General features: G+C 43.2%; 1 protein-coding gene across 1 annotated transcript in view; it reads right to left on the reverse strand.

Moving 5' to 3' along the window:
- Window positions 1–18,473, reverse strand: part of fbxl16 (F-box and leucine-rich repeat protein 16) — a 37,731-nt gene that overhangs the window by 6,894 nt on the left and 12,364 nt on the right. Inside the window, exons 2-6 of the mRNA XM_084036236.1 lie at window positions 11,106–11,826; window positions 7,401–7,643; window positions 5,227–5,492; window positions 2,826–2,910; window positions 1,281–1,344 (exon numbers count right to left, since the gene is read on the reverse strand). Coding sequence (XP_083892362.1) covers window positions 1,281–1,344; window positions 2,826–2,910; window positions 5,227–5,492; window positions 7,401–7,643; window positions 11,106–11,819 — 1,372 coding nt within the window. The 5' untranslated portion in view covers window positions 11,820–11,826. The remainder of the gene's footprint in view (window positions 1–1,280; window positions 1,345–2,825; window positions 2,911–5,226; window positions 5,493–7,400; window positions 7,644–11,105; window positions 11,827–18,473) is intronic.

Genomic DNA, 18,473 nt, shown 5'->3' on the forward strand with positions numbered 1-18,473 from the left:
GTGACCTCCACTGGCTCCCTGTTGCAGCACGCATCCGATTCAAGACGATGACACTGGCCTTCAGGGCCATCAATGGAACGGCACCCTGGCCAACACTGGTCAAACCTCATGCCCCGAAGCGAGCACTTCGCTCCTCTACTTCAGCTGGCCGGCTGGTACCACCATCGCTGAAATCAAACAAATGTCACTCAGCAAAGTCCAGACTCTTCTCTGTTCTGGCGCCTCAGTGGTGGAACGAACTCCCGACTAATGTCAGGACAGCAGAGTAATTTGCCATCTCCTGAAAAAGGCTCAAGACTCACCTGTTCAGACTTCACCTCGACTCTACATAGCATGACCCACTAACACATTTCTCTTTGACACTGCTTATAGCTAGGGCTGGCTCAGGTTTGCCCTGAGCCAGCTCTTGGTTAAGCTGCTATAGGCCTAGACTGCAGGGGGATTATAGTGACACACTGAGCCCCTCTCTCTCTTGCGCGCTCTCTCTCTGTGTATGTTCCCCCGGAGTCCCTGTGCTCTCTTGCCTAGCAGGTCTCCCTGGACCGTGGTGGAACCTGGTTCGGACTGCACCGATGTCGTGGTCTTGTTTGCCTCTTACTGCCAGTATTTTTAATTAAAGTAATTGACTAAAATCGGCATCTCTACTGTCACTAACTTGACTACTCCCGGGATCACTCCCGGGAGTCTGGCTATGCTTTCTGGTCCAGCAGAGGCCTGATGCTGGAAACACCACATTGTAGCTCCACCTGCCCGCTGTGTGACTGCTCAACTACTCCTGCTTTCTGGTCTACGGCGACGTGGTTGGAATGGATCCATCTCGGCGTGGCTGTGCCTGCTGCCATGGACTACTACTGTTGATACTATTGCTTCTGTTAATACCACCACTACTGTTAATGCTACTACTACCATACTACCAGCACCAAATGCAGTTGGAACCCAAGGGCCTGGGCTGCACGAGATTTCTGCCTAAAAGCCTATTAAAGCAGTTTTTTCTCGCCACTGTCGCTGTAACGCTTGCCCCTGGGTGATGTTGGGAATTTGAAATTGTGTTGACTCTTGAAATTTTGAGCGTATTCTAGTCCTGCTCAATGTGTAAAGTGTCCTGAGATGACTTCTGTTGTGATTTGACACTACAAATAAAATTGAATTGAATTGAATTTAAAGGATTCAGGGAGCTCCTATCAGGCTGACACTGAGATTCTTCAGGGTCAATTCACTCAGTAAGAACCTTCCAAAGACAAAAGGCCTTTTGGACCACAGCAGAAAACCTTCACTGGTACCTGCAAGGGACAGAAGGCGAAGACTCCTCATACCAAACAGATGCTGCAGCCCGAAGTCCTGCACCTGCAAACACAAAGAGCACTACATGAGAAACCCTTCGCGAAGCCACGTCCCCACCTCTACTCCATTGAGCTGTTGGAGCTACGTCACCATGGAGCAAGACGCCACTGAATTGACATCTCATTTTTAGAAAAAAGAAAGAAAATGATGAACGGGTCTAGTTTTAGTTTCTATATGTATAATGTTTGATCATTTCTATATTAATAAATCAGGAATACATTACATTTGAGGCTATCTGCAACAATGAGCAATGAGACTGTTGCAGTTTCTCCTAATGAATATTATGTTTAAATGTTGTGACTGATCAGCATGAAGCTGCAACAGTTAACGGGACAGAGGAAGTAGTTTTATAGCTTAGAGATACATACATACAAACTAACATGAAATGAAACAATAATTATGTGATTTTCAGAATACATGATTTGTATTCAAGAAATTGAATATGATCCCAGCATACCCTAGTATGATTTGACTTTACTATTGTCCTGAATAAGAGAGTTGCTTCTCGTAGAGCCTCACTTAAAGTCTAAGTACAAATGTAGGACATGTCCCAAGTCTCTTCTGATGCATCCTTGCTCGTCGTTGTGGTTGGCCATGTTGACGGTGTCCCAAGTCTCTTATTTGTGTTGTGATGATGGAGGAGACATCTCTGCCTAATGATATGTTTTTTCTAGGTGGCATTGCCCACTTCTCCAGCACCACCCTAATCAATCTAAGAGTTATCTTTGGTCATGTCATTTAACTCACACTCCCAGGACTTTGACACCCACTGCTGCTAATATTACTTATTGCTCATATGTCTATTATTAGTATTCTACTATTCTGCTTTATTATTATTATTATTATTATTATTATTATTATTATTATTATTATTGTTATTATTATTATTATTATTATTATTATCATTATATTATACCCACTGCTGCTGTTCTCTTTAGTGGTATTTGTGGTATTTTGTCTGCCCCTACTGTTACTACTGATGTCACTGCTCTCATTACATGCATAATTTCTGTCATCTGGATTGACTTTGTTGTTTTTTGTTGTTTATTCTGTACACATGAATTGCACTTATGTCCATCCTTGTAGAGGATTCTCTGTGTCTCTCCCTGAGGTCAGGGAACTGTACTCAAGATTGTAAAGCCATCTGAGGCAAAATTGTGATTTGGGATTTGGGACTTTATACAAAAAGTGTACTTGAATTGTACGGACTAAGACGCAAGGAAAGACACATGGGTAAGAAATGTGGATCATGCAAATTAAAAGACTTAGGATGCACCATAAAGTTTGTCTATAGCAAAGGTCATGAGATCATGCAAATCAAAAAGCATCATCCTGCAAGTCATGAGTGTCCTCATCACAGTCATCACATTTCTCACATACTCTTCATGGACAAGTTGATTTTCACAGCCTGGACTCTTGGTTGCTAAATTAGAGACAGTTTAATACGTTTTCATCTAAGTGCATTGTGGGACTTGTTGTGTTACCTGACAGCACCAGCGCAGATACAGGCTCCTTAATGACGACATGGTGGATAAGTAGCCCAACCCAGTGTCTGTGATCCGCACACACCTAAAAGTAGACAAAACACACAAGGATACATCTCAGTAAACAACGATCTGATACTTGTTATCATTTATGACACATAACACATATTTTGTTTTAAAACATTATCTGCCCGTAATCATCCAACACAGTGTCACGGATGTTCATCCAACAGTCAAATTTAATATATTGGTTTCATGCTGAGCCTGGTCAAAAGAGCGAGGAACACACCTGCCAGAAAACATGGATGGTCAACCTGGCCACAATTTCGGAGAAAGCCCAGAAGGCTTCCTATTTAATCGCTCAATGGATTGATAGCGGTAAGAAGTCACACACAATCGCACAAGAACTCATACTTCCCGCAGCAGTTGAAATGTGCTTAATCGATTATGAGGGGGTCCTTGGAAAACTGTTCTCTCCTGTAAGGGGTCCCTGGCCCCAAAAAGTTTGAGAACCCCTGGTTTAGACAACAAAACAAACAGTAGCTTGAGACAACACAACCAACGTTAGCTTTAGACAACAAAACCAACATTAGTACTAGACAACAAAACCAACGTTAGCTTTAGACAACACAACCAATGTTAGCTTTTGACAACAAAACCAACGTTAGCTTTAGACAACAAAACCAACGGTAGCTTTAGACAACAAAACCAACGGTAGCTTTAAACAACAAAACCAACGCAATGCTTTAGACAACAAAACCAACGTTAGCTTTAGACAACAAAACCAATGTTAGCTTTTGACAACAAAACCACCAGTAGCTTTAGACAACAAAACCAACGGTAGCTTTAGACAACAAAACCAACTATAGCTTTTGACAACAAAACCAACGCTAGCTTTAGACAACAAAACCAACTTTAGCTTCAGACAACAAAACCAACTATAGCTTTAGACAACAAAACCAACGTTAGCTTTAGATGCCAAAACCAATCTTAGCTTTAGACAAAAATCCTCTTAGCTAGTTCATGAAATTGTTAGAATTGGCTTTTACTTTGTTCACTTTAGATTTGTACTTTTTCACTGAACTCATGTAACTTACTGGTTGCTTTCATTTAATTAGAGCAGTGTGACAGTTAACATGATAAGCAGGATCCCGTTGAATCTTCAAGGCCCTCTTTGATCTGTCAGTTGGGTTTGCTATAATACATACACGCCTCAAGGACAACACCCATACATGTTTCATATTACATTTCTGAAAGTTCGCATCGGAGATAACTGACCAGTAAGACTGGGTTGCGTGAAAGTTCAACCTCTGTACGGGGCAGTCCCAGCCCGTGAAGATAAAATGTGACCAGCACGGGGCTGGCTCTGACTGAGATCCTGCGGGAGCTCTGTCATTCCTAGCCTAGCGCTGCCATACTTTACCTGTGACCTGAATAAATACTATATCTGCGAACTGAGAGTTCTCCGGTTTGTCCTTGGGCTTCCAACAAAAGAATCGGGTTAATAAAACAGTCACCAATGCATCACGTCTCAACAACACTTTGAGACTTGCAGTGTCCAAAATGGTCTGGTGGTTAAAGTCCTGTGTTGTTGGGTCCACCATCATTACTCTTTCTCAGTATTTAATACTATGTCACTAGATCTGGACGTTTCATAGTCAGCTGGTTTCATTTCATTTGTGTGCCCACCATGAAAACGGATCCTACTTCCATTGTTTTAGTACTGAGAGGCACGAAAAAGGAAACAAATCTGACAATGTGTGTCCCTGTACAGGAAAACAATAGATTCCATTTAGTCACTTCTTCACAAACTGCCACAAGGCCGAGTTGAGCCGAAGCATTTATTTGAGTTGGAAGTCGGTTATTGATGTTTAAGGTGGACCAGCCTTATTCTCCTTTAAGTGACAAGCTGCTCTTCTGAGTCTCTGAGCTTTTTATCTTTAATATTACTTTGAACTGGGTAACTAACAGCAGGTTAAACAGATAATTATTAATATCTCTACAGTACTGCAAACTCTACTGTTTGTATCAGGAAAGCGCAAAGTTGAATGTTTTTGTCAAAGTTATTGTTAGAACTGTAATAGTATTGTGAAGTACTCATATCAGTACTCGGTATCAGCAAGTACCGAAATACAAGTATTTGTACTCGGTCTGAAACAAAGTGGTTTCTATGCATCAGTAGAACTTAGTACTTTCACCCAGGAAGCCAAGTGAAACCAAGTCACACGCCGGATACATAACAAACACACTAACTAAAGGGAACAAATATTGCATAATTATATAATATAGCAGTGAGGTCTCAGCCTGAGTATACAGGGGTCAAACTCTACCAAGTGAGCTATCTGAGTACCTCTATAGTTGGCTCTTTTCCTTCTAGTGGCCTCACATATCAAACACTGACCTGTCCAGCACCAGTTCTTCCAGTTTATGCAGGTCGCAGGCGATGTACTCCAGGGCCATATCGGTGATCCGGGGGCACCAGGACAAGTCCAGGCTGCGGAGCTTGCGCAGGTTTTCAGCCACAAGCTCCACACCGTCGTCAGTGATCTTGGAGCAGCCAGAGAGGCTGAGGGCCGTCAGGTTTGGAAGGCTGTGCACCATGTTGACCACACCATGGTTGGTGATCTCCCAGCAGGAATGAAGCCGCAGAGTGTGAGTGGTGTAACCCTGAGGGTGGAAGGTCACGTTAGTTGATTCTGGAGGGAGAATGTATGTGGGAGCATCTCACAACTAATCAGTTGAAAACCTTTCGGATACATGCTCAATACCAAAATCACAAACATTCCACATATATGCTTTTTCATGTAACATGGCCCCTGACCAGTTTCATTAGATTAGAGCCATTTCGGATTTTGTGAATCATACGATACACGATGGTGTAGTAGCTACTAGCACTGTCTGGTTCGATTCCCGGTTCAGGTTCCTTCTGTGTGGAGTTTGCATGTTCTCCCTGTGTTAGGGTGGGTTCTCTCCGGGTTCTCTGGCTTCCTCGCACAGACATGCAGGATGGAGATCTGTCTGTCTCTACATGTCAATAGACTAGTTACTGTGATAGACTGGTTACCTGTCTGTCTCTACATGTCAGCCCTGTGATAGACTGGTTACCTGTCTGTCTCTACATGTCAGCCCTGTGATAGACTGGTTTCCCGTCTGTCTCTACATGTCAGTCCTGTGATAGACTGGTTACCTGTCTGTCTCTACATGTCAGCCCTGTGATAGACTGGTTACCTGTCTGTCTCTACATGTCAGCCCTGTGATAGACTGGTTACCTGTCTGTCTCTACATGTCAGCCCTGTAATAGACTGGTTACCCGTCTGTCTCGACATGTCAACCCTGTGATAGACTGTTACCTGTCTGTCTCTACATGTCAGCCCAGTGATGGACTGGTTACGTGTCCAGGGTGTTTCCCGCCTTCGCAGGGATCGGCTCCAGCCCCCCGTGACCCTCAATACAGGATAAGCGGTTGATGATGGATGGATGGAACCCATGTTTGAGAACTTTGGGATGCACAAAAACTTTGCACCCACTTTCATTTAATTGTAATTCTTTGGAGTTGGTGTTAGAGGTGCGTGTCGGCTCTAGGCGCCCTGATGACTTTTACTTTACGACTCTCTGTTGATCAGACTCATTTCAACAGGATGCGAAGGAGCAGCTCATACTTCCAACAATGATGCTACTGCTTTTGGGTGTTGCCGTGTCGACGCATTTGTCTGTGTAGCCACAACAAATGAGGCTGATGACTTTACATAGTTCCAAGTTTGTAACAGCAGCAACTACTGTAGTAGCTATGCTTCCTTGGGTAATGTAAGATGGCCAGCTAGCTAGCCAGCTAGCGTGATATTACTAACAATAACATTAGCATGCTACTTTCTGACTGCTGTTGGCTTACTAAACGTTCAAACTACCAACGTTACTTAACATCTGTCTTCACAGCGTTGTGGACAAGTTTGTGATTAAACCGCTGTTCTCTTGTTTGTGTTTGTAGAGCTGTTGGACATCGACGATATTGAACAGAGGTCCAACTTTGAGATGACTAAACATCAAACACCCTGATCAATGATATTGCACACACTGTGCTCTACACATTAAAACATGTTGTGAGTTTAGTATGTTGTGTATTTTATTGTATTATTTGTCAAAATAAACACATTTTCTGAAGAGACATGCCTGCTATGCTTGAAATTAGAGCTAGCGGGGATACCTCAGACGTATACAATGACGTAATGACGTGGCTCTCTGGGCTCTCTAGCCTGCGGAAATGCAAACAGGTTCTCAGAAGGTTCGCAAGTTGAACCAACTGTGAACCAGCACGGGCACCAGCCCAGTTCTTGAACTAGGTTTGGGCTGGTGGAAAAGGGGGTATGTGAGTCCTGGCCTGAAGACATGTACAGCTTATTCTAAATCATGGACATAACAGGAAGTTACAGTCGTCTACAGTCCATACATTTGTAGTGTGAATGTCAGGTCCAGGGCCTTTATGATGAGAGGACAGAGCTGGATAGATGAACATACTTCAGATCCACAATGACAAGTTGGGTGAATGTGAACAGTCAAGTATTGAGCTGGTCTTGCTACCTGTTTGGCGGTGAAGTAGGCCATGGCCGTGTCGGTGACATGGTAGGCCTGCAGGCTCAGCTCTGATAGATTGGGCAGGAGCTGTGAGATAGCAGCGATGGCATCATCCGCCACATTGATGCAGTCACTGACGCTGAGGGAAGTTAGCCGGGCATTCAGACTGGACCACAGGCCGGCCTCGGTGAAGTCGTTGCAGCCTGAGAGCTCGAGGTGCATCAGGCCTTGCATCTGCTCCAACATGACCTGCAACATGAAGGTAAACCAGTGACCTTCTGGGACCCGTTTCACAAAGCAGGTTCAACAAACTCTGAAACTAACCCTGAACTCTGAGTTGACCAACTCTGAGATGGGCAACTCTGAGTTTTCGGTTTCAGAACAGAGGTTTTGAATTAGTTCAGTCAACTCTGAGTATGTAAACTCTGAGTTACGCGCGTGCCTGCCGACTCTACAAAGCCATCATCAATGGAGCTCCGATACTATGATTCACCATGGCAACGGGGAGAGTGTCATTAGATATTACTGAGTGTTTATGTAGAAAACGAGCTCATCCTGAGAAAGGGGAGCAACGTAACTGCAGCAAAGTAGGATAGGTGGCGTGGCAGACAATTACTGCCCGATCTAATGTGTATAACTGAATGAAACAGTCGATTGATCTAAAGGTAATATGTGTTCATTTTCAGCTTTGCAGAGCGACACTGTGGTGTAACGGTTAGCAACGCTGCCAATGGTGCAGGCGACAGCGGTTCAATTCCCGTAGTTCACAAAGTAGCGCAATGAATGAATTATCATTTTCATTGGGTGTAATCCCCCCAGGCTTCAGTTGAAAATTAAGCATAAGAATACTGCGCAAATACGTTGACTAAGGCATATGATTTTAATCATATTTCACATATTAAACAGTAAATATAAGCAGATATTTCAACACAGGAATGTACTTAAACATTTCATAAATCTCCCGTTCGCAAAAAAGCTAGCTCCGCAAAGAATCTGGTTGCAGATTATGTCCGCAATATGAAATGTTGAAAAAGGTGGAGAATATTGTTTAGATAATATCTAATGTGATTGGAAGGAAAGGTAATCAAAATTGTCTCCCAACGCAAAGCTGCTAGAATCACTTTTATTTCCATATCGATTAGGCTGACAATGAAAGGACGGCACATTTTTTCAGAGTTGGTTCAGATTCCGGAAAAAGGCAGAGACATGTAGGGAGAAACTCAGGGTTTGTTGAAGCAAACCTGCTAGCGAGCAGGTTAGGTTCACGGAGTATGTTACCCGGGTAACTGACTCAGATTTATGCTGAACTGGCTTTGTGAAACCGAAAAACCAGAGTTTCCCTCATCTCAGGGTTAACTAACTCAAGGTTTTCACTAAACCTGCTTTGTGAAACGGACCCCTGATGGAGCAGATAGATACAGATATAGATACAGAAACCACAGAAACATTCCCTTACATTATTGGCTCAACGACTTTTCTTTAAATAAAATTAATAAAATTAGATATTTTGTGAAGTAGACGATACAATTTCATAGTGCAGAGAAAACTATGTTTAACTTATTCACGATTTACAATTCAATGTAGAGAAGAAGATACTGGTCAGAGGTTGTTATTACGCCTTGAAAAAAAGTTCCTTACAAGAACTGAACTTCAAACTGAATTTGAGCTAGAAGGAGGATTTTACCTTTGAGGTGAGTTTTAACTTAACTTGAGGAACATTTTCAGGAATATTCTGGAACATTTATTGAATATGGACAAAATGTAAACAAACAAACTATCTTAAAATCAACGATACTTTGGTAAACATGTTGGAGATGTATGTAAACTAAGTGACATGACATTTAGTAACACTGGTATGGTGGTATGGTATGGTCCTTTAACCTAACTTTTGTTGCCTCAACCTAACTATGTATTGTCACATGTTTTCTTCATTAACCATGTGACTTCAACGTCCAGAACTAGTTATGAAGTATTAACTACTTATGGTGGGGGGAAGGGGAGGTGGATGGGTCAAACAACAAAGGACTTTCAACCACAAGATGGTGTTCGACACTATGTTTCCCCAAGTGTTGTTGTGAAGGGATTGCAGGACGGTTGTCCTTAACCTTACTATAAGTTTGCCTTAAAGCTGGGGTATGTAATGTTGGAAAGCTCCCCCCCCCTCCCGTCAGTGAGTCCGTCCAAGCTGATTCTTCCGGCATCAGCGAGATGTGAAGGCTGTGCACTCGTGCTTAGGCGGGGAGGGCGGGTGCAGAACTAGACATGAAGGCATCTGATTGTTTTTTTACTCTGACCAATCCGCGCCCTTCGGTGCGAGGGGCGCAGATTGGGCGCGAGTGCACAGCCTTCACGTCTCGCTGATGCCGGAAGAATCAGCTTGGACGGACTCACTGACTGGGGGGGGGGGGGGGGGGGGGACACTCTCTTGCTAGCTTTCCAACATAACATACCCCAGCTTTAACCGTCGATTTAGTTGCCTAAATCTAAGTACTAACACCATCTTATTTGCTCTTGATGTATTACCAATTTGTTTGACAAGAGCCTGTGGAATTCCATGTAGGGAGGAGGTGTGGGTGGCTTTCACCAGGAGTTAGTGTCCCATTAGGACCCAATAGTTTTGTTGTGTCATTTAAATCTAGGTTTGACAAAAATATCGATACTGATAAAAAAATCAATACTAAAATGAGTATTGGATTGTGTAAAAGAGTATCAATACTTTTCTCCACCTCCTCCAGTTGATGCGTAACTTCCCAGAGCAGCCAGAAGACAACTACAGCTCCGTCTCTCTCCAACAGTGCTGCAGACAGACAACTACAGCTCCGTCCCTCTCTAGCAGCTGAACACATGAATGCTAGTTCATGTTAACAACTCTGAACTGACTGAGCACAGCTAGCACAGCTGCTGAAGGGCCTTCGCTACCAGTGCCTTTTGGAAGTATTTAGCATACAAGGCGGTCAGGGAAAGGCTAAGGATGTCAACAAGCGAAACAATTGTTAACTAAGCTAAAGTGCTGATGAAGTTGAGTAGCACAGGAAAGTTGGCGAAACATCTTAAGGACCGACACCCGGTCCTTACGGGGACTTTAGAGAGGCTAAGGCGTTTCAACAACATTGAAGTTTTAAATGGTTAAGTCTGTTAAGTTGTCATTAAGCTAGCGGCTAACCGCTAACGCTATCAGTCCTGACCATCTAACGTTAAGAGACATCAATTAACCAGCAACCATGCAGAAACAGTGTGCTCTACCAACTATTTGATCAGCAATATTATGGTGCTTGAATCCTTTATTAAATCATTTTATGTACACAGAAATTCCTGAGTTATACAGCACAATAAAAAAACAATCAGAGAATTATATACACACACACACACACACACACACACACACACACACACACACCTACAGTTATATTAGTGTTCTTTTTTCCCCACTACTTTTTGTAATTTTCTCCCCATGGTATCAACAATCGTATTGAAAATTGAGTATTTTCCTGGGTATTGGTATCGACATTCAAATTTTAGTATCGTGACAACCCTATTTAAATCTAAAACATGTGTTTTACTAACCCTATCCAAGTAGTTTTGGATACATTTAGCTTTGTTTTGTTTATCAACCGCGTGTTTCAAACTGTTTAACACTGAGAACATTTGTAATTGGAACGTTATTTTGGAGGAGACAGTGCCAATTCAGAATCAGCTGACATCCTGACTCACCTCCAGACCGGCATCTGTGATGGTGGACCTCTTGAGACTGACCGAGCGAACGCCTTTTTTGGACAACGGGTAGTTGTCGATGAACTCACAAATGTCCAGGTCTGAGACGCCCACGAGGCAGAAAGACTGGAAGCCACGCAGGGCGAAGGCCTGCAGACTGACAAACTCCTTCTCCCCATTGGGTAGCAGGGTGTATAGCTCCTTGGCATGCAGGATGGGGCTCACAGCCTCCCAGAACTTGGGCTGGTACAACACCTTACGCCATGTCTTGCATACCTGTGCCAGCACACATTTTTCAGCTGTGGTGAAGTACCAGAGCAACCGGTTGAGCAGCTTCTCATCCAGAACCAGCTGGCGTTCCAGCAGTAGGGGTTTGGGTAGTGTGAGAGGGGGAAGCTGACGTAGGGATGGCTTCAAGCCCACCAAAGGCTTCCCTGGCTCCTGGTCCGAGCCCAGGAGAGAGGCTGCTGAGTTAGGCATGCCGGGGCCATCCAGGTGGTGGTGGTGGTGGTGGTGGTAGGGAAGGGAGGATGGTGGAGGAGGCAGGATGGATGGTACTGAGGACGACTGGCACAGACGATTCTTGGCAGCAGGCGTCCCCTTTGTGATGCTCGCACTGCCCAGACCGTTAGGCTGGCTGGGGGGCAACTTCACCATACCGTTGCGAGTCACGCAGGGAGACTTCAGCTCACTGGGGGTAGTCATGTTCAACATTGGGAACCTGGTGGAAGACAAAAGTGGAGCAGTTCAACACTGAATACGTGTCTATGATGAGAATATATATATATATATATATATATATATATATATATATATATATATATATATAACATACAAGTAAACAATAATGGATGGATTTACAGTTTTTTCCGATTGTTAAACAACGGCAGTCACAACTGCAGCTGAGCTAAACAATTCATATCACCTGCCAAACAGGCTCAGTGCCGCGAAACATTGTGAACAATCTTCATGGTGACAACACAGTCACTCAGAACCCACTGAGAGGAAAAACCAGTGTTTCCCATACATAGACCAATGTGTGGTGCAGCGCCACAGAATCAACACCAAGCACCACAGATTGTTTGTTTTGATTCAACATGATTTTGAAATATAAATATCGTTCCGTTAATTCATCTCCACATAGCACTCTTTCTGCCTGTCATTCTCGTTCATATACACACACGCACACCAGTGTTTCCCATACATTGATTTATTTGTGGCAGCCTGCCAGAATGTCAACATTGACACATTGATTTTATTTTTCTAACTATTTAAAATGGCTAAAATCGTATTGTAATACTGTAATAATTGTAGAGCCCCTCCCCCCGCTTTCTCTCTGTCTCTCTCTCTCGGACCCGTCTGTGAACAGCCCCTCCTGGTCGGCAAGTGAGTCATGAGTGGTGGTTCATGCGAGCGGTTGATACTTCGCAGCAGCTCTATATGGCCAGTAGGCACTAGTGGACCAGGAAACTCATGTTAAACACCATATACACGACAGGCTTCCTGCTGCCAAGCCCGTAAGCATTTGTGGCCACTGGGACAGACAGCGAATGGAAAACTATATTTGAATAAGACTCATGCCGACACCTGATTCCACGACTCAGTGACTTAATTCGGTTCAAAGAACTGACTCTTCGGTCACACCGTCAGCTCTACCTGACAACTTTCATTATCAGTTAAAGGAATATTTATTTTGGGAATTGCACTTTTTTGCTTTCTTGAGAATTAGATGAGTTGATTAATATCAAGAAAGTAGAAGGAAACAGCTAGTCTGGTTCTGTCCAAAATTCAAAGCTAAACTACCCACCTCCTGGCTACGCTTCTGTCCTTCACGGAAGGACATGAGATTGGTAAGCAAAAAAGTGGATTGTTTATTGTACCTACATTTTGGAACATAGAAAATAGGTTGTGATTAGAGCTGTGATGAATGCATCGTTGTCATGACTGACTAGACGTCCGTCGATATCTTTGTTTTCATTTCACGAGTGAAAGTGCTGTAGGTAATAGGCTTGGGCGGTAATACGGTAATACGGTATACCACGGGTCTTAAAAATAGCAACGGTATCATTTTCAATACCGTCATTAAAAAAATGCAATGCACTTATATAGGGGAGAGAGAGAGAGAGAGAGAGAGAGAGAGAGAGAGAGAGAGAGAGAGAGAGAGAGAGAGAGAGAGAGAGAGCAGTGGCGTGCACAGACATTTTGGGGGGCAGGTGCTCAGTGAAAAATAAGGGCACTTTATGCGGCATGTAGAACTGACGGCTGCTTTATTATAGCAGTGTGAGATTTAAAAAATAAATAAACATTACAGGCACATGTTGAACGTTATATGCTTTTGTTTTATTTCCCAGAGAGCTGCTCCCCCGGGCTGCCTGCTGTAGCTCCCTTTCTTTTTCCCTTCTTATCCTCTCCTTCTAGGCATTATGCTGCAATTGGTAAATAAAAAGAGACCAACAGACTAAGACTGTTTGGTTATATTTCAACAAGGCACAGGGCTACTTTTTCTGCAGGCAATTGGGTATTGCCTGTTTGTCATTTAGCAAATACATTACTGCAAGTGTTAATTATGTAGGCCTAGCCTAATGTAAACCTACACAATAGCCTACTAAATATTCATCTTAAGTAAGTATACAGATAGATTCACATGCTGTAGGATACCAATGACAAACTCTACTGGTGGTCATCATCATGTCATATCTATTACTGATTTTGGGTAGCTTGTTAAGCAGGTGAGCAGCCAATAATTTATGCCCAGCTGTGTGGCGTTGAGACCGGCTACTTCACAACAGAGACAAATAAATGCAAGTTGCAGCTTGGCAACTGAGGCGCGTTCACACTGCTATTATTTTGAAAATTGACCGGATTGTCTCGTGTTTCTTTGTGTGAAAAAAACGAACTTTCAAAAGGGCACTTGCTTGGTCCAGAGGGCAAGGGCAGGTGCTTTAGCACCACCTAGTGTCTACCTGTGCACGCCACTGAGAGAGAGTATACCCGCAGTATTTCGGGTTCAGACCTAATGAGAAGTAGAGCTTAGTTCGGGCCCAGAAAATCAAGCCCGACTCTACCCGAGCCCGTGCGCATTCTGTCTGAACCCGGACCGACCGGACACATTAACTGTAATTAAGAGCCCGAGCCCGATTTCAACCCGACAATTATTTTTCATGCATGAGGCTGTTGTATGTGCATATCCGTGGGAAGTGGGAGTGCGGCGGCACCACTACTCAGTCACAAAAATATACAAATAATTTTATAGGCTACGTTAGTGCCACGATTAGGATATGACTGGACAACGCCGACACGTATGTTATCGCCTCCTCCCACTAGTCACTTGAAATGATCCCGTACCTCGGACTTTCCTGATGAATTGTCCTGTTTTTAATTTATCCTTTATGTCTCCAAGTTCCATGTTGCACTTTAGCGTAACTCCTTTATTCTTTGATTTAGCTGCACAGAGCGGAACCGTTATGAATGATGCGTGCGCACTATGTGTAGCGTCTTTTTTTCTTTCTTTTTTTTTACTTTGTGTAACTTTGTACACATTTCTTACGTAGACCTACTCTGCTAAACATATAACCAATAATATTCAATGTTTATGCCTAGCCTTCTCCTCAGATAACGGGAGAAGGCTAGGCATAAATGCAATGATAGAAAAAAAAAAAAAAAGAACGAACGAACAAACAACGTTTGTTTAAAGGCCCGGCCCGACCCAGCCCGAGGGTAGTGGTGGGAAATTTCGTCTGAGCCTTACGTCATAATTTTTAATTAGTCACGGTAATCCCGTATACCGGGGTAAAATAGGGAGGAGGTTTGACGGTAACAAAATTTGGATACCGCCCAACTCTAATAGGTAAGGGTTTTTTTGGGGGGGGAGGGGGGGGGGGGGGGGTGTTAGTGGGTCATGCTATGCAGAGTCGAGGTGATGAACAGGCGAGTCTTGAGCCTTTTTCGGAAGATGGCAAATGACTCTGCTGTCCTGACATTGGTCAGGAGTTCGTTCCACCACTGAGGCACCAGAACAGAGGAGAGTCTGGACTTTGCTGAGCGACATTTGTTTGATTTCAGCGATGGTGGTACTAGCCGGGCAGCTGAAGTAGAGGAGCGAAGTGCTCGCTTTGGGGCGTGTGGTTTGACCAGTGTTTGAAGGTAGATGGGTGCTGTTCCATTGATGGCATTGAAGGCCAGTGTTACTGTATGACACTGAATTAAAATGATTTAGTCCAAGGGGTTTCCAATAGAATTTTAAGTTAAGTTAGCAAATTGGGGTACAGTGTGTGGTGGAGATGATGGAGGTGATGCTATCTTTAAAGAGCGATGTTCAGTCCAGCTGGAAAAAGCCAAACATACTGAAACGTAGAGTTGAGGATTGGATTATTCTGCAGGACTTGAGAGGACAGTGAAGTTTTCTGGAGACTGTGAAAGCATGTGGCTGGTATTCTTTTTACCTTCTGAGTCACTACAGTCAATAGAAAGTTCCATGTGACTATGCAACATCCAGATCTAATGACGCAGTATTAAATACTGAGAAAGACTACTGATGGTGGGGGGAAGGGGGATGTGTTCTACAACACAGGACTGGTGTTGGAGTGTGGCGTTTTTTGTGTGCCTAGCTATAGCGTCAGCCATTGGCTGTTGTGATGAAATATGTTGTGTTTTCAGATAATTAGGGTGGCTGTGGTTCAGAGGTAGAGTGTGTCGTCTTCCAATCAGGAGACTGGTGGGCCTCTAGTCTGCATGCTGAAGTGTCTTTGGGCAAGATACTGAGCTTCAAATTGCCCCCGAAGGCTGTGTGAATGTGAAAATAGACTGAACATAGTGTAAAGCGATTGAGTGATCGAAAAGACTAGAAAAATGCTGTAGAAATGCAGGTCCATTATTCATTGACTATGTTAGTTTTACTAGCTTTATCTCAAACTGTCAACCACTGAGTTTCCTCCATAAATTGTCACCTGTATCTCTTAGATGCACTTGGGGGGGGGCTCCACAATAGCCTCCACAATAGCCTCCACTATTCCAAATTGCTTCCAAACTAGAGTAAATATTGGGTGTGAGTGTAAACCAGTCAATGTTGTCTGCATTGTCAGCTGTTTCACGGGCAGCTTCCCTTTTGTTGTTTGCATTGAACAGAGCTGCTAGTGGAACTGAATGCTGTCTGTTCTCTGTGATCAGCGCTCAGTTATGTAACATGCTGACTGCAGGGCTTCACACTAAACAGCATCTCTGTGTCACCCTCTGATACCACCGGTTGCATTGTTAACACCAGCTTCATCCACCTACACACACATCTACAACTGCTGTCTGTCAGGAGAGATGTCCATTTGTTGTGGCTCCCTCAACAGACTGTCAGAAAGGTTCATCTATTACAAACACCACAATGTTGTCAACTAGCTGGCATTTCTAAAGAGCAGCAACCCATCAGGGTACAACTTATTCAGATTTTCGGATGAAAATGCTTCAGAAGTGTAGTCCACAACCAACGGGTGTCATCACCATGACGAAAATCACTTCTTAAATACAGCCTATGATTATGTCATATGGTGTCCAAGGATCTAGACCATCTGAAAACAGATCCCCCTCATTTAAACGGAATACATCATCGCCACATGGTCTCATCCTGAACCAATCAGTGGCTGCCATCTCCATATCAGCTCCATGTAGTAGCAGCCCAGTGTCTGAGCATCACAACTCTGCCAACGCATTGCACAATGTTGACACAATGTTCACGTCCTTTTATAAAATGATTAGCAAACTGTTACTCATAAACTTTTTTAACAAATGAATGAAACCGCATTAGTATATTAATATGGTAACTGTGTGTATCTTTGCCTGCCCTGGTCTGGTCCTCCTTTCATAATGGTTTCTACTTGACTTCAGTTGTGTCACAGGAGGGTAAAAAAGGGAAAGATATGGGAATGGGAGGAGGACCCAAATGCAGTTAATCGGACATGGGGGCGAGGTAGGTATAAACAAAAAGCAAGCTTTATTTGAGCTGAATACCAAATGCAGGGTGTCAGGTACAAAAACAGTCAAAAGGGACAAAAAGCAAAGAAGCAAGGCAAAGTAGCAACAAAAGGGAGGACAAAATGCAAAGAAAAAGGCAAAGTTCAAATCAAACATGGAAAACTGCAAGCCATAAAAGATACCAGAAAGGGACTTGAAATGGGCAGGAACATGGGCAGGAACATGAACATGAACTGACGTGGACAGACGCAGACGGATACAATGACCCGACAAGAAGTGAAGGGAAGACACGGGGTGCAGTCGAATAGTCTTTTTTGCTTAGGAAGGTTCCTAACTGAAGAAGTGACCCGGAAGTAAACAAGTGGCCGCCATGATAAGAGCCATTCGGATTCTCTAAATGCAAAGGAAAGGAGCTCCAATGCTTCCTTTCAGAGCTCCTTTAGCATAGGATGCAACGGACCTTCCTATACGAAAGGAAAGGAGATTACGCCGACCCACAATTCTTTGCGAGAGCAACATTTAAAGTGCCGCACACCTCGGCCGTTCATGAAAACAAACGATATGGCCATTTGCATATTTAACAATTACTTTCATGCAGACATATAGTAATTGGAATTGTGTTGATAAATATGTGTGGACAGTGATAATAATATTATGATATTTGTATTTATTTCAATCATGTGACAAATGTTTGACAAAAACGAAACTAAAACCACAAATGAAATGTAAATACAGGAAACGGTCAAACAGGAAGGAGGAGCTGCTGGACCTGAAGCCTTTCAGTGAACGAGCTGTTTATAAAACCAACATGGGAAAAGGAATCTAGGCTTCCAGTCACAAGAAGAAAGAAAAAAAAAGTTATTACTTGTTTGAGTTATGGAGTTTGAGTTATTGAGTTGGATCTATTTCTCTCCTTATTGGATTTAATATTTGTTCTTGTTGATTATGAATGGTGCTCATGATCAAGAATTAATTATTTGACAGTGTGCTGCATTTACATTTAATTGTATTTGTTGTTTTAGTTTCATATTTTTGAAACATTTGTAACATGATTGAAATAAATAAATACAAATACCATTAGATTATTATCACTGTCCACACACATTTATCAACACAATTCCAATTACTTTTTGTCTGCATGAAAGTCATTGTTATGCAAATACGCATATTGTTTGTTTTCATGAACGCCTGAGGTGTGCATCACTTTAAATGTTGCTCTCGCAAGGAATTGTGGGGCGGCGTAATCTCCTTTCCTTTCGTGTAGGAAGGTCCGTTGTGTCCTATGCTAAAGGAGATCTGAAAGGAAGCATTGGAGCTCCTTTCCTTTGCATTTCGAGAATCTGAACGGCTGTTATCATGGCGGCCACTTGTTTACTTCCGGGTCACTTCTTCAGTTAGGAACCTTCCTAA

Source organism: Eutrigla gurnardus (assembly GCF_963514095.1).
Source record: "Eutrigla gurnardus genome assembly, chromosome: 20".
In the NCBI taxonomy this organism is placed as follows: domain Eukaryota; kingdom Metazoa; phylum Chordata; class Actinopteri; order Perciformes; family Triglidae; genus Eutrigla; species Eutrigla gurnardus.